At 38.3% G+C, this 13,715-nt stretch overlaps 1 protein-coding gene and 1 long non-coding RNA gene across 4 annotated transcripts; one reads left to right on the forward strand and one right to left on the reverse strand.

Annotated features, from left to right (window-relative positions):
* The first annotated feature begins 1,315 nt into the window (after nucleotides 1–1,315).
* Nucleotides 1,316–2,478, forward strand: LOC127653220 (uncharacterized). Its single transcript, XR_007971782.1, has 3 exons — nucleotides 1,316–1,547; nucleotides 2,086–2,224; nucleotides 2,323–2,478. It is a non-coding gene; the product is annotated as an uncharacterized LOC127653220 (long non-coding RNA).
* A 351-nt stretch (nucleotides 2,479–2,829) lies between these two features.
* On the reverse strand, nucleotides 2,830–7,106 carry LOC127653206 (uncharacterized). Of its 3 annotated transcripts, XM_052139808.1 has the most exons (9): nucleotides 6,197–6,259; nucleotides 6,040–6,090; nucleotides 5,358–5,538; nucleotides 5,063–5,139; nucleotides 4,609–4,795; nucleotides 4,326–4,439; nucleotides 3,607–3,778; nucleotides 3,293–3,441; nucleotides 2,830–3,081 (listed from the first exon to the last, which is right to left on the reverse strand). In XM_052139808.1, exons 3-9 carry the CDS (start codon nucleotides 5,425–5,427, stop codon nucleotides 2,906–2,908), a joined length of 945 nt encoding a protein of 314 aa, XP_051995768.1. In that variant the 5' UTR covers nucleotides 5,428–5,538; nucleotides 6,040–6,090; nucleotides 6,197–6,259; the 3' UTR covers nucleotides 2,830–2,905. The 3 variants fall into 3 exon arrangements, with proteins under 3 accessions (XP_051995768.1, XP_051995769.1, XP_051995770.1); XM_052139809.1 differs by lacking the exon at nucleotides 6,197–6,259 and having other exon boundaries at nucleotides 5,935–6,045; XM_052139810.1 differs by lacking the exons at nucleotides 4,609–4,795; nucleotides 5,063–5,139; nucleotides 5,358–5,538 and adding an exon at nucleotides 6,813–7,106 and having other exon boundaries at nucleotides 5,935–6,090; nucleotides 6,197–6,292.
* Nucleotides 7,107–13,715: the final 6,609 nt, after the last annotated feature.

Below are 13,715 nucleotides of genomic sequence, written 5' to 3' on the forward strand. Positions count from 1 at the left end.
TCATCCAGTGAACACCTGAACTTTGACCCCAAATGATTTGAGTCAGGTGCTCAACCAAACATATATGGCCCATGCCATACACTGTTAGAGCCGGCTGTTTTTGATTCACTACAAAGAGCCGTCTCATAAGAGTCATTTGTAACCCTTATTACGAGGTAGTAATAATGTACATAGGTGTAGTAGTCTAAAGTAGTCTTAGAGGTTATCATTAATGTGAACTTGGACCAGAATCAGAAGACGCTAAATTGTTAAGAGCCTGAGAATTGAATGTCAATAAAAAGAATACCACACCAGAATGACAGTTTGTAATATGTGTATTAATTACAAATGGCTGGTACATGAAAACAGTTATGAAAAATAAGAAACTAAAATAATAAAGTGCGCACATAAATAAATCCCTTTTCTTTAAATTTCTTTGAGCTCAGTTCCACTTGCCTTCGTTGACAAGAGTTCAGTTACCAACGTTGGGGCCCTTTTGAGTTTATGTCATGTTTGTCCTACCACCATAAGGATGAAGAAGGAGATCCTGACAATCCGTCTAAAGTCAGAATCAAACACGGTTGGCTCGCCACCCAGCCACCTGGACTGGGAATCTATGAATCTCTGGGAGAACGTCTGGATCTGTATCACTCCGTGGAATGGATCTCAGCTACAGGATGTTTCCAACTCTTTACCAAAACCTGACCTATAAATAAGGCCAGATCATTTCTCTCAATTACCATTCAGTGATTAAATGGACTGCTACAGGCTACTATAAAATAAAATGAAATCATATTTCAGTACACCTATAATGCAATAACAAAATCTCTCCCTCATTTTACAACAGCTCTTGTGTTTCTTCTCAGGTATCAAAAGTACATTTACATCAAAAATTACATCCTTCCTAAAAACACACATTTCTAATAAAAGTTTTATGGAACCTTAGTAACTTTAGCAGTATAAGGAATAAAAACTGCAATTGCATGTAAACTTATAACTTAAACTACAGTATTGAAAATTAGAGGTATTAAGGCATTAGCGTGCTTATTTATCCCCCTCTGCACCGGTAACAGTGGAAAGAATGCACTAAAAATGTACCTCTTTAACTCCAGTAACCACAACTAAATCCACAGTTTTTAACATCCTTATTTAAAGTCCCTGTGAACCGGAAGCTGCAAACGACTTTTCTCCAGTGTTGTGACGTATTTGAGAGAGAAACGGAATACTAAATGAGGCAAAATGGTGGGCGTGGTTTTTTTTCCAACTAGCACCTGATTGGATCTAAAAAAGTAGGTGTTTCATTCAGAAATGGAGGCAGATCTTAACGCAAGTTTACAATCGGTTGTTGAGGATTACTCGCCGCCTGAAACACCGCCAGCAGTCCCCTTCCTGCAGCAGGAGGAGGAGGAAGATGAAGAAGAACAGGAACACACGGAGGATCATTTCGTCACGGGGGGAATCAGACCTTACATGTTTGAGCCGTTACACGCGGAGGGTTCGAATGGTCACCTGGACGTGGCAGCTCAGGAGCAAGTTCACACTCGCGAGCATCTCGATGTGTCCCAATGGTAACACTAATTGGAATTATAAAACTATTTTTATTTTCTATTACTGCTGAAACCTTAACCGTTATGATAGTAACCTGCGTTTTATGTTTTCATAAGTTTTTGAATGTTGTACATTGTCTAGAATAGTTGCCTACATCTATAATTGACAGATAATTAAGCTTACCACGATTAAACCACAACTTTAATTTGTCAACTTAAACTGTACTATGCTTTTCATTCAGGTGCTCCTGTGGCTACTGCCAGCACATGGACACTGGTCCTGAAAGACTATGTTGTAGGGAGGTTAGGCAGGTTTGTGACAGAAGTGCAGAGAATGGGTATAATGTCATTAATCAGCTTATACATGACACAGCAGCTGAGTAGAACTGAAGATAGCAAACTCTATGACTTCAAAAAAACTTAACATTTGTAATACAGTGCCTATGTGTTAATACATTACATAACATATACTACAGTCTAGAATAAATTAGTAATACTAGAGTAAAATAGTAAAATACTAAAACTACATTTCTTTTTTTTTTTTTTATGCATTTGGCAGACGCTTTTATCCAAAGTGACTTACAGTGCACTTATTACAGGGACAATCCCCCCCCGGAGCAACCTGGAGTTAAGTGTCTTACTCAAGGACACAACAGTGGCATCTTGGTGGTGCTGGGGCTTGAACCCCTGACCTTCTGGTCAGTAACCCTGAGCCTCAACAGTAACCCTGAGCCTCAACCACTGAGCCACCACTGCCTCACAATATACATAATTGTAATATTATTTTTTTATATAGGTTGTTGATAAATGTGCAGAAGCAGAAATGCAAACTGGATGCATGACTCAACACCCAGGTTTTGAAGCGGTCAGCTTGAACCCATGGGTTCTTCAAGTTGAATATGCATCCTTGGTCCAGTATTATGGTGACTATGACCAAGATGTTTTTACTATCGAAGAGTAAGTGAGTAATCATATCTGCAACAGTCAGTTTCTGTCCTGCAAAAATGCATTATTATGTAGTTTCCTTTTTTTGTCTTTAGGCGATACCGTCACACCGCCTACAGGACCTTTGTCAGATGGTGTATGAAAAATACGTGTTGTCCTCCCATCATGTGTTGTTGTTAAAATAAGATCCACATTCACATCAGAGAGATACACAGGCTTCAAGCTACCTTCACTACATCCACAATAGCAAGTGATATGTATGTGAACTGTATGTAATAAATAATGATAAAGGACTTTAATTACACTTGATGTTTCATTTATTACATTTTGAAGATTCATTTTAACACTAAAAATTACAAACACACACTCTCTCACACACACACACACTCTCTCTCTCTCACACACACACACACACACACAATCTAAACCTGCTCCTACTCCATCGGTGTAAAACGGGACCAGGGTCTGACTTCAGATTCCTGTAGGTCGGGCTTGTCAAAGGCAGCACATAAGTGGTCTGGAACCTTCAGTTCATTAATCTGCTCTTGGTAAGGGACAGGATTGATGACCACCTCCTCAAAAAACAGTCTTAGCAGACTCTCCATGTAGTCTATAACGCAAAAAATACAATGAACCTGGCATTTTTTAATTAGACATTTTTCTACAATTGGGATCAAACAACAGTTTGGTCAATCAAACTGCATTTACCATAAACAACATGTATAATGTGTAATGTATGTGTTAATTGAATATCTAATTTTGCAGAAGATCTACATATTTTCCATATTTATTGTATGGTAACATTATCCTTTTATACTTACTGTAGGTTGGTGCTGTTTTTGTGTAGTGAAGGGAATGATCCCCCTTTTTGTATTTTGGCCATTTCACTTTGATAGACGGTTCACCACTCCGGTTGCATGCATACTCGCGATTGGAATTTTCATTATAGTGAAGAGCAGCAAGGTGCAACCTACATAGTTAAATTAAGAAATGAAAAGGATAAAATTGGTAAGGGGGGGTTGTTTAAAGTGTGATTAATTATGTGGTTAAATTATGTATTTACAAATATAAGACAGTGTGACAGATGCACATACAGCATTATTTATGAACTTAAAAGACATTTAAACTGTCACACCTGTTCAACATTCCCACAAAAGAGAATGCCACATTTTTCGGAGCAAATTTCAATATCAGGCTATGGAAGCCTTCAACTGTGGAGGTCTGATGGTGAGGACTCAGTTTTGACACGTCTTTCAGGAGTCGCTGGTTTATCATCAGGTCGCAAAACCGTTCACAAGCTTTAGTGCCTAATAAAGACAGAGAGTCCTTATCAACATATAACTACCGGTAATGTAATTTTTATGGCTGGAAATATCGATATAGATTATTAAATCCCATTGCATCTGTATATCACTATGGCACTTGAATTCAACAGACTGTTGTCAGTCGTAATCTTTTATATTATAGTCATGGCTTATAAAAAAATCAATCGTTTCACTCTTAGCAGAATTAATATTTTAGTTTTAGATTTCAGTATTATAGTTTTTAGTATTTTTCAGTATTATAGTTTAAAGCATTATTTAATAAATATTTTTTTTCCATAATGGAAAATTTAAAGGTATCTGAAATATTTCAGAATAAAATTCAATATCAAATTGAATTAAGATTAGAATTGAGTCAAGAGCTTGTAAATAGGAATTTAATCATAAAAACTCTATCAACCCAGCCATAGTTATCTTCATGGTTGTTACCAAACTAGGCTAATCATGTAGACTGGGAATAAGTCGCTGTTATGATGGTGCACATTTTGCACGTGGTTGGTTACAGACTTCCACTTTTCCACGGCTTCTTCACCTGTCTTGGAAGAGGATGCACACCAGTAAAGGTGGTTTATGATACTTCTCCTCCAGGCCAGAACCTCTCCACAACTACGCTCTTTCCCTAGTGCATCGATCTTCTTGGCGAGACCTTAAGTAGCAATTACAGAAAATAAAATGAATTCAAATATTATACTTTAATCAGTTCTTAAAACTTAGTTCAAGTTCATTTGTGCTTTTGTCACTTGAGTCACAAGTTGTGATATTATGTTGCTGTTGTGTATATATCTGATTAATCTGAAATGCTGCCAAACAGTTACCCTTAGAGACATGCCAAGTATCGAAATAATGCTGGATCTCAGGTCGTTGCTCCCTCAGATACTTTTGTATCGAAGGATGCCGATCTGTGACAATTGCACCAACCCTTAACCCTGCTGATTCCAGGAACTGGAGGCTTCTCAAAAACCCTTCGCGTTCCATGCGTGGACTTGCACCCACTTCATTACTCTGAGAGATGGAAAAAAAAAAACTCAATTTAGCAGACAAAAGACATGTTTTGAGATGTAAAAAAAAAAACGACATTTACACTTTTATCCTGACAGTTAATAGATACCATATAAACCAAGACAATGAGTATGTTTACATGCACAATAATTTTAAGTTTTGATAGTTATCAAAGTGTTGCTGTGTTTGTATACACACTCATTGTGAGAAAGCCATACACAACAATGCCATTATAGATTAATGCAGTGCCATAGTAAATTGCATTTTTACCTGGATTAATTGAATGTCCACCACCTTGTTGTCTTCCAGGTTCATCATCGTGTAGCTTCCATACTTGGCACAGTGTCCTTCAGGGGGAATCAGAGTAGAACAGAAAAAAGTTTAGGACGTTACTGGTTTATTGACCATATTTTTCACATTGAACAACATTTTAATCCAATGTCTCTACAGTATATTGCAAAATGCAAAATTCTTCAATGCTTCAGACATTTCATAATGCTTATACTGTGGTTGGAATGACCAGATGAAAGTGAATGTTGTTATTTTTCACTCAAAATGAACAAACCTGGGGAATCAGCTCTCATGTCACCACCCAAGACAACGGCCTTTCCAGAATGCCTTGCCATCTCCAGCATTGTGTTTTGTCCAGTCCTCCAGTGCCATAAAATTGTTGGCTGGAGAAAGTTCTTTTGATGATTAAAAAATGTCCTGGGACATATACACTCCAGACAGAGTGCTGACAGTACCTGGAAGATATCACATTACACAAGTATAAAAAATGTATAACAATGACCAATTTATACAATTTATTTTGTTTACACAAATAAAACCTTGTGGAAATGAAAAGGATAAAATTGGTAAGGGGGGGTTGTTTAAAGTGTGATTAATTCTGTGGATAAATTATGTATTTACAAATATAAGACAGTGTGACAGATGCACATACATCATGTTATTTCGATACTTGGCATGTCTCTAAGGGTAACTGTTTGGCAGCATTTCAGATTAATCAGATATATACACAACAGCAACATAATATCACAACTTGTGATTCAAGTGACAAAAGCACAAATGAACTTGAACTAAGTTTTAAGAACTGATTAAAGTATAATATTTGAATTAATTTTATTTTCTGTAATTGCTACTTAAGGTCTCGCCAAGAAGATCGTATGTTGAGCTCTCATCGAACACAGTGTCTTCCATGCGTGGCCTTTTAATTGTTGTTGAAGTGAGACACGGAGCTCCGATACCTGTACCAACACTCACACCAACAGAGTGGCCGAAAGGCTTCACCTGAACAGCTGAAATTTTCAACACACACACATATGACAATCAAACACATGAAACAACACAAGAAGACCAGTTAATACAATGAAGATAAACATAGCTAGTAGCCTATAACTTTACCTTTACTCCGTCTTGCTGCTTGTGGGTTTCCGTTTGAACTGACACATTTTTCAAAGATGGTGCATGACATTGACAGGCCACATCTCTTGTTACGGGCTGTATAACAGGAATTGCATTATGTTATGATATCGGTACAAGGGCAAAATAGATTGTGCAGGACTGCCAACTTTTGAGTTCAATTTGGAGTTAGAATTACGATTCAATTCATAAGCTTGAGATTCTGATCTTGATTCAATATTGATTCATTTGAATATACAAAACAATTTTTAATGTTGTAAACTATACAGGGAAACCTGTCAGTTGGTATCAAAATTGACAACTTGTATACAATTATATGTCGATTTTTAAAATAATTGAGCAATTGCATGAGACATGATTCATTTCAATAAGTTGTTCTATATTTTTCAACATGTTACCCTTTGTAAAGAGTAAGAGGTGACCGTTATGTCGAATCTGTCTTGATTCAAGTGGTGATGTTGGTTTTTGGCGCGCACGCTCCAAAACACGCGCACTAAACATTTATTTACTTTATTAAGCATAATATGACAAAGTTATGTTGGCAGCCCTGTATGATGTTCAGCGTCTCAAGAGCTTGGTTGTAGCTAGTTCAACTTACCGTCAAATTTTGTGAGGTACCAACGGTGTACACTGACGGGACCGCGTTATCTGTTAATGACAGATATCTCACAAACCCCATTTCGTGTTCTGTCCAATTTTTGAAGCATTCACGCATGAAGTGCTTCGAGCACATCCGTGACCTCTCTGTTATCCCTCCTTCCTCAAAATGTAAAAAATCGAGCCATCTGGACCGTAACGAGGGAATTTTAGGGAATGGGAAAAGTGTTCCGTGAGTGTCACAACCAAAAATGCACCTCCTCGCCATCTCTCCTTTCACACGCTGTCAATGCTCGCAAACACACAGGCAGCCTGTCTACTGTCAGTTGGAGGGGCGTGGAGACGCCTAATAGGCGGTGGGCCGAGTCCGTCTATCTCGTTTAGTTTTTGATTTGATAGTTACCCAGCAGCTGTCTGGCTCATTTTTTTTATTTGTCTGTATGAATAATTCACAAAAAGATTACCGATTGTTTCCAACGCCAATTGTTGCACATTAAAGTATAAAAATAGATTTAATTTCGCTAGCTGATCACAAACGTTGGCCGGAGTGAGATCCAATCAACGCTTGTGTTGTTACCTTGTTGAATTGATTTGGCCAATCACGTTATTCGTTGAACCGGCGTCGCGTGACTCGCGTCAGTCTGAAGTCAAATGAGTCTACAACCCAGGTGTCTCGGCAAGACAACGTCAAGGTAAGATTTGTTTTACAATGATTATACACCCCTATATCTTAATGCTTTTCATATAAGTTGTATTTAAGACTGCAAGCTATACTTCGTCGTGAATATATGCGTTGTCGTTGATGAGAACAGTAGCCACGAAAGAATGTTGGTAGTGGAGCAGTAAAGCTAGGTCTAACGGTATGTTGCTTAGGCTAATCCAAATCATTCGGTACATACACAATGAACTAAGTAAAGAGTATTCAAATACGGGATAATTACGGGTAAATATTTAAACGGGAAGACAGTAGGAAATAATTTGACAGGTATGTCCAGGTTGGATTGGTTTATAGCAAGCTACCTAGGCTACAAGTAAGCTAGACTCATTATTAGCTAAAAAGAGGTCAAAGCAAAACAAACATACAACTTTATAGTGGTAGTCATGGAGTTATATAAGCCATTTATGGTTGATTGTCACAGTTTATACAATGAGGCAGTGGTTCAGCTACATCTGTCAGTGGTTGGGCTTCACCTACATAACAGAACAGGTATAAGATGGAATATGGTGGAAAATATTTTATTTAAAGATGGCTGTTTTTGAGCTATTTAACAAAATTATTTGTGGTCAGAACTGCAGTAGTCTTGTCAAGCTCGTTTAAGATGGTTAGCATCTTAATACAAATGTCAAGATGAAAAATGTGATTTAAAATGATCTAGTAATGTGTGCTTTCTGTGTTTATTTATCTGAATATAATTCAGTTGTTTATCTAACACACAGACACGGACAGGACAACATCATATCTCTCCACACCCAAATGACTACAGAGGTGATCGTTGACAATCATCACATCAACAGCACCATGAATGGAGCAGGTCAAGATCACGGAGTTGCTTAGTATCCCACATCACAGATGACCCATCTTGATCTATCGACACCACCAACAGAACCTGGCCAAGAAAGTCCAAAAACCTCTGCACTTCCTCCCACAGTTGAGGAAGGCTCATCTCCCACAAATCCATCCCCTTAACTTTCTATAGGGGAATCATAGAGAGCCTCTTCCTTCCACCCCCACCCTCCAATAACCTAAGGGCAGCTGATTGACTCTTGCACAAATACACTGGTAGTTTACACTATGATGCTGCTACATTGGTTTATTTTTTTGATTTTTAAATTTGCTATGAACATTTGACCCCACTTACACACATATTGCACTGCCTTTTGCTACTTGTCATGTCATCCACTTGCACTGAAATATTAAAATATTAATTAGGGATGAGTCACGATTTTCGAATATTCGATTAGTTGATTTTATTATAGAATATTGAATAGGATGTCTGGGATGATTGTCTTTAAAAAATCCCCATGTTTTAGTTGTGGTTATAAGTTGCAATCCTAAATTCACATAATATTTTTATACATTTTATAAATATATTCTTAATATTTGTTGTTTTTGTTTCTATGTTTGAGCTTATATATCTCAATATTAATAACAGTCTGGTTAATTTTGAGTCTTGAAATGTAAACTCTTAAGGGTTGGCTTTCTAAATATATGTTGGTTATGTGTATATTCAGAATGACTTCTGAGCAGCAACCTTTTTATTTTGGGGATGTCATGAATGCATCACTTGCCAAAATTGGGGCTGACTAGTAAGGGGTTAAACGTATATAAATGAAACGTTTTATATAAAAATTATACATTTGATACAAACCTTCACTGTTGTTAGCTGCATTTTCTATCTTCTTACGTGCTCTTCTTATGTGTTCTTTGTTGGTGAAGAGCATGTAGCATTCTCTGTGAAATCCAACATTAGCCGGCACATCTTGGACGTCTTCAGAATTTAAGTTAAATGCCAATACGGCTTTTTCAGCTACTGTAATCTCTGTGGTTTGCAGGTTCACCCATAAATTTGTACATTGAACAATCTTTGCCCAACTTGTCTGGGAAAGGGGGGTTACAGGGCTTTTTACATTTGAGGCTAAATGGATAAAACACCTCATTTTTACCTCAGTATTACTGAACTACAGAACTAAATTTACATTTTTAATGATTTACAGCAAAATTGTAATTTCAAGAACGCAGCTTCCTGGTCATCTGTGTTCATTATTTACATTGGTTGTCAAGGAAACGGGAGGTTTTCTAACGTTATGATTAGTACTCCTGCTTATTTGCCGGTTTAAAAAAGTAAGAGTTTGTAAGGACATTTTGCGTCAAATGTGCAAACAACAAAGTTGGAAATAATGTCTGTAGTACTTATACGATTTTATTACATGACCTCAGCAAAAAAAGACTTACACAGCTGTGAGGTAAGTATTAAATTCATAATTTCGAGGTCCGGCCCACCGCCTATGGCTAGATATCAAAATGATCATGCTCAGTTCAAACAGAAGCACATTCTCCCCGATGACTTCAATACTGATCAACAAGACAACTGGACATGGACAAAGCATCTTATGAAAGAATATAATGGTATACGTCTTTGTGGCAGAGTTCCGATCCAATCCTTCCTCGAGAAATCAAATCTAAAAAATATTAATATGATCTGCAGTAGCGGAGGTCAATGGACAGGAGATCCGAACATATACCAGAGTACAAATAAATTCACTGTGTACAGAGTTAACAGCACCAAGAAGAATAATCAGTGTGTCATTAACAGTTGCATTTCTGGCAGCTTCAATGTTCTTGTTGCCTGTAACCTCTTCAAACTTACAAATAAAAATATATGTCTTCCTTCACACTATGTGAAACAAATAAATGAAGCAAATCTGAAGCCTTGCTATAAATGATCATGTTTCATTTCTTTGTTTTTTAATCTCTTGTGATGTGCTTTTGGTCTTTGTTTTTATCTGTACATCATAAACAGTTGCTATAACACATACTGTAATCATTTAAACTGAATATCATTTCAAGAGCGTTCAATAAAAGCTGTTGTTGCAGAGCACATGTTGGTGTCGTTACTGTGTTGGGAATGAAATACTTGTTCAGATAATAGATGTGCTTTCAACATGACTGCAGATACTTCAGTGCTTCTGTTGACCAGCAGGAGGCAGAAGTGTCCAGAGCTGACCACGTGTCTCATTCATCCAGTGAACACCTGAACTTTGACCCCAAATGATTTGAGTCAGGTGCTCAACCAAACATATATGGCCCATGCCATACACTGTTAGAGCCGTCTCATAAGAGTCAATCGTTCAGGAATCGTCTTACACTGGTCGTGCTGTATATGGCATATATGTCTATGGCAGAAATGGTAAGAGTAGTATGATGGTGTGCCATTCTGAACTCGGCCTATGTTTCACGCTGTAGATTAGTTGCGGTGACTCTGAGCAGCGATTGGTTCTCGGTTGGTGTTTGGTGACCCTGTGGAGGTGTCTGAGAACTCTTTTGACTTCCTGTGGGTTGCTGTGTTTGTTTTAGCCCAGCTGAAAACCCTTCTTTTGAGAACCACAGCTTCTCCCTCAACTCCACACTTCCTCTAGTCAAGGACACTAAAGCCGTTCGAACCCCAAACCTCTCGTCGCTCACGGCCGTCTGGCCTTCATTCAACACGCACGTCAAAACATACACATGTTTAATTTTTCTGTTTAGGAGAATGCACAGCAGGAGTGTTGTCAGATAGTTTCTGGATTACATGTGTGTGTTTATATTGTACTTATGCACTTTGTGTTGCTTCAGTTAAACACATGATCAAGTGGTAACCACAATGACTAAGTAGGTTGTATTCACACCCACGGGTGAAAAAACTAACAAAAAACAACACAACAGCGGTTTACTTTCTATCGACAAATGACTCTTTTCACACTTACCTCTCATCTTCCTATGAGACTGATATTTGTTTTACTGTCTCTGGATGTGACATCACGGGACATTTTTGTCTTTAAGCCCCAGACAAAATATCAAAATGACTTTGAACTCAGAAATTGAAACATGTTCGTCATAGAAGAGGTCTATTCAAGTACCTGTAATCGTTTCGTGTTTTGCATTAATTGCATTTGATTGTATTTACGACATTTTTCAATTATTTTAAGAAACAACCAAATGACCAATCTTGATGCCGGATGCACGTCTCTGCAATGCCCGGTTCAGAACTCGCAGGTCCAAGATTGGCGTAACCCGTCGCCCTTCTTGGGAACGATGTAGAAAGCGCTGTAAAACCCCGTCTCACCTCGGCTGGCGGGACAGGCTCACTCGCGCCCTTCTGTTTATGAAAGAATTATTCATGAATAATATTATATTTGTGTACAATCTTATGCTGAATAGAATTTGTTTTTTCCCCCTAAATGTATAAACATGTAATTCTGGTTCAGTTCACAACACCTCCTCCATAAAATAATGATGTCTAACATTTAATCAGGAATAGTTGAGAACATTTATTTCTGATCATTTGTTTTTCCTGCTGGACTGAATATTTGTGACACATTATAAAAGGAAAAACATTGAAAATCATTAAAGAAAAACAGATAATAAAATCATTATGATCAGTTATGTATCAAGTTAACCTTAATGAACTAAATAAACTGAATTAATGATCTACATTTATACATTCTCTCTCTCTCTCTCTCTCACTTCCGGTGTGGTTGTTGAGCGTGGTGCGAGTGTGCGTTTGGAGCTTGTGAGTGTTTTCTATACTTTTTTTCTATACTTTTCTTTTCTTTCTTTTTTGGTTTATTGTTAGCGGGTTTTGGTGTTTTTGTTTGTTTTGGGCCGCGTGCTACCGTCCTTTCTTTTGCGGACAGCACGTCGGCCCCAGGTGTGCAGGGTTTGGGCAAACTCACGCGGTGCCATGGGGTGAAGGTGGCGTCCGCGGTGAGCATTGAGGATTGTTGTTTGGCTGTAGGTGAGGTTGTGGGGCATGAGCACATCATGTCAGCCTCAAGAATGAACAGTGCCACTGTTATTTTTCTAAGCACTGTGGAAAAAGCGAATGAGCTTGTTGAGACTGGAATAGTTATCAGTGATGTGTTTTCTCCTGTTCTTCCACTTTCAATGCCATCGAGAAAAGTTTTACTATCTAATGTACCACCTTTCATTAGTGATGCAACCTTAGCGGGAGTTTTATCCCGTTACGGTAAAATAGTGTCTCCGATAAAAATGATCTCAATTGGATGTAAATCTCCTCTGCTGAAACATGTTGTTTCTTTTAGGAGGTTTGTTTATATGACCATTAAAGATGACGCTGATCTTGATCTGTCACTGCGTTTCAAAATCGATGATTTTGATTATGTCATCTACGCAACGACAGACAAGATGAAATGTTTTAATTGTGGGGAGGTGGGTCATTTAATTCGTGCATGTCCTGGGAAAAGTAAAAACAACAGCTCCGCGGCTGCTGATGTTAAAGAGCAACATGCAGGTTGGACACCCCTATATAGCATAGTGTATGTTGATGATAAAACAACTAGATTTTCTGAACTGGAGTAATATATATTTAGCCATTAACGATATTTTGAGATAAATTGTGATAAAATAACTTCGCGTCTATAAAGCACTAACCGGAAGTGACGATGGGCGAGGGAGTCTGGTCAAGTTCAAGCTCAGGTTACAATGTATGCGAATGAAGAAACCGAGTTCTCCGGTGTGGTTTTGCAATTTACTGGAGAGTATAACGTTAGCCTACGGGGATACAAAATCAGACGGGAGGGCGGCGGGAGAACAGTTTGAATTGAAATGCGGGGGAAACGGGAAAGTTGGGCTAGCTTCCTGCCAATAGCTATTGCATTGTGCAAACTACTAAATTCATTTCAGAAGGCAGACAATTACGTTACGACAACCTGTCCTAAAGCTCAGTCATATTATACTATTATTATTACGAAATTACACAAATTAAGAGTTAAAATAATTAAAAGTAAGACTTACTCTGCTAAGTCCTCGTTTTCGTTGCACAGAATGTCTGCTAACGTTAGCACTTGGTCCTAGAGTCCCGCCCGCGCCAAAATCCGGTGTAAACTTTGACGGTGGACTTGATTCCATCGAGTGCACCGAGGGAACAGTATCAGTAATCAGCCTCACGTGGTCCTTACTCCGAAATCCCATCCGAGACTCCAACAAATCTCCAGGTCGATAATTCTCCAGAGTGAAATGTGCGCCACAAACGACCGAGTGTGTGGTAACAGACGCGGCAGTGAAGTCTGCTCTCTTCACCTGCACAAAACGCACCCAAGACCGAAAAGCCTTGTTTTTCCTAGAAGGAAAATGATGGACACGATGTCCTGACAGGCTGGAATTCGTGGAACCAGCACAAACACA

Source organism: Xyrauchen texanus, chromosome 12 (assembly GCF_025860055.1).
Source record: "Xyrauchen texanus isolate HMW12.3.18 chromosome 12, RBS_HiC_50CHRs, whole genome shotgun sequence".
In the NCBI taxonomy this organism is placed as follows: Eukaryota; Metazoa; Chordata; class Actinopteri; order Cypriniformes; family Catostomidae; genus Xyrauchen; species Xyrauchen texanus.

What these genes read in the sequence shown, in the direction of transcription:
- LOC127653206 (XM_052139808.1), bottom strand. Translation starts at nt 5,427, where the DNA reads ATGCTGGAGATGGCAAGGCATTCTGGAAAGGCCGTTGTCTTGGGTGGT. An exon ending in CATGAGAGCTGATTCCCCAG is followed by an intron (nt 5,140 to 5,357) that starts GTTTGTTCATTT and finishes TTCCCCCTGAAG; the next exon opens with GACACTGTGCCAAGTATGGA. An exon ending in TACTTGGCATGTCTCTAAGG is followed by an intron (nt 4,440 to 4,608) that starts GTAACTGTTTGG and finishes TTGCTACTTAAG; the next exon opens with GTCTCGCCAAGAAGATCGAT.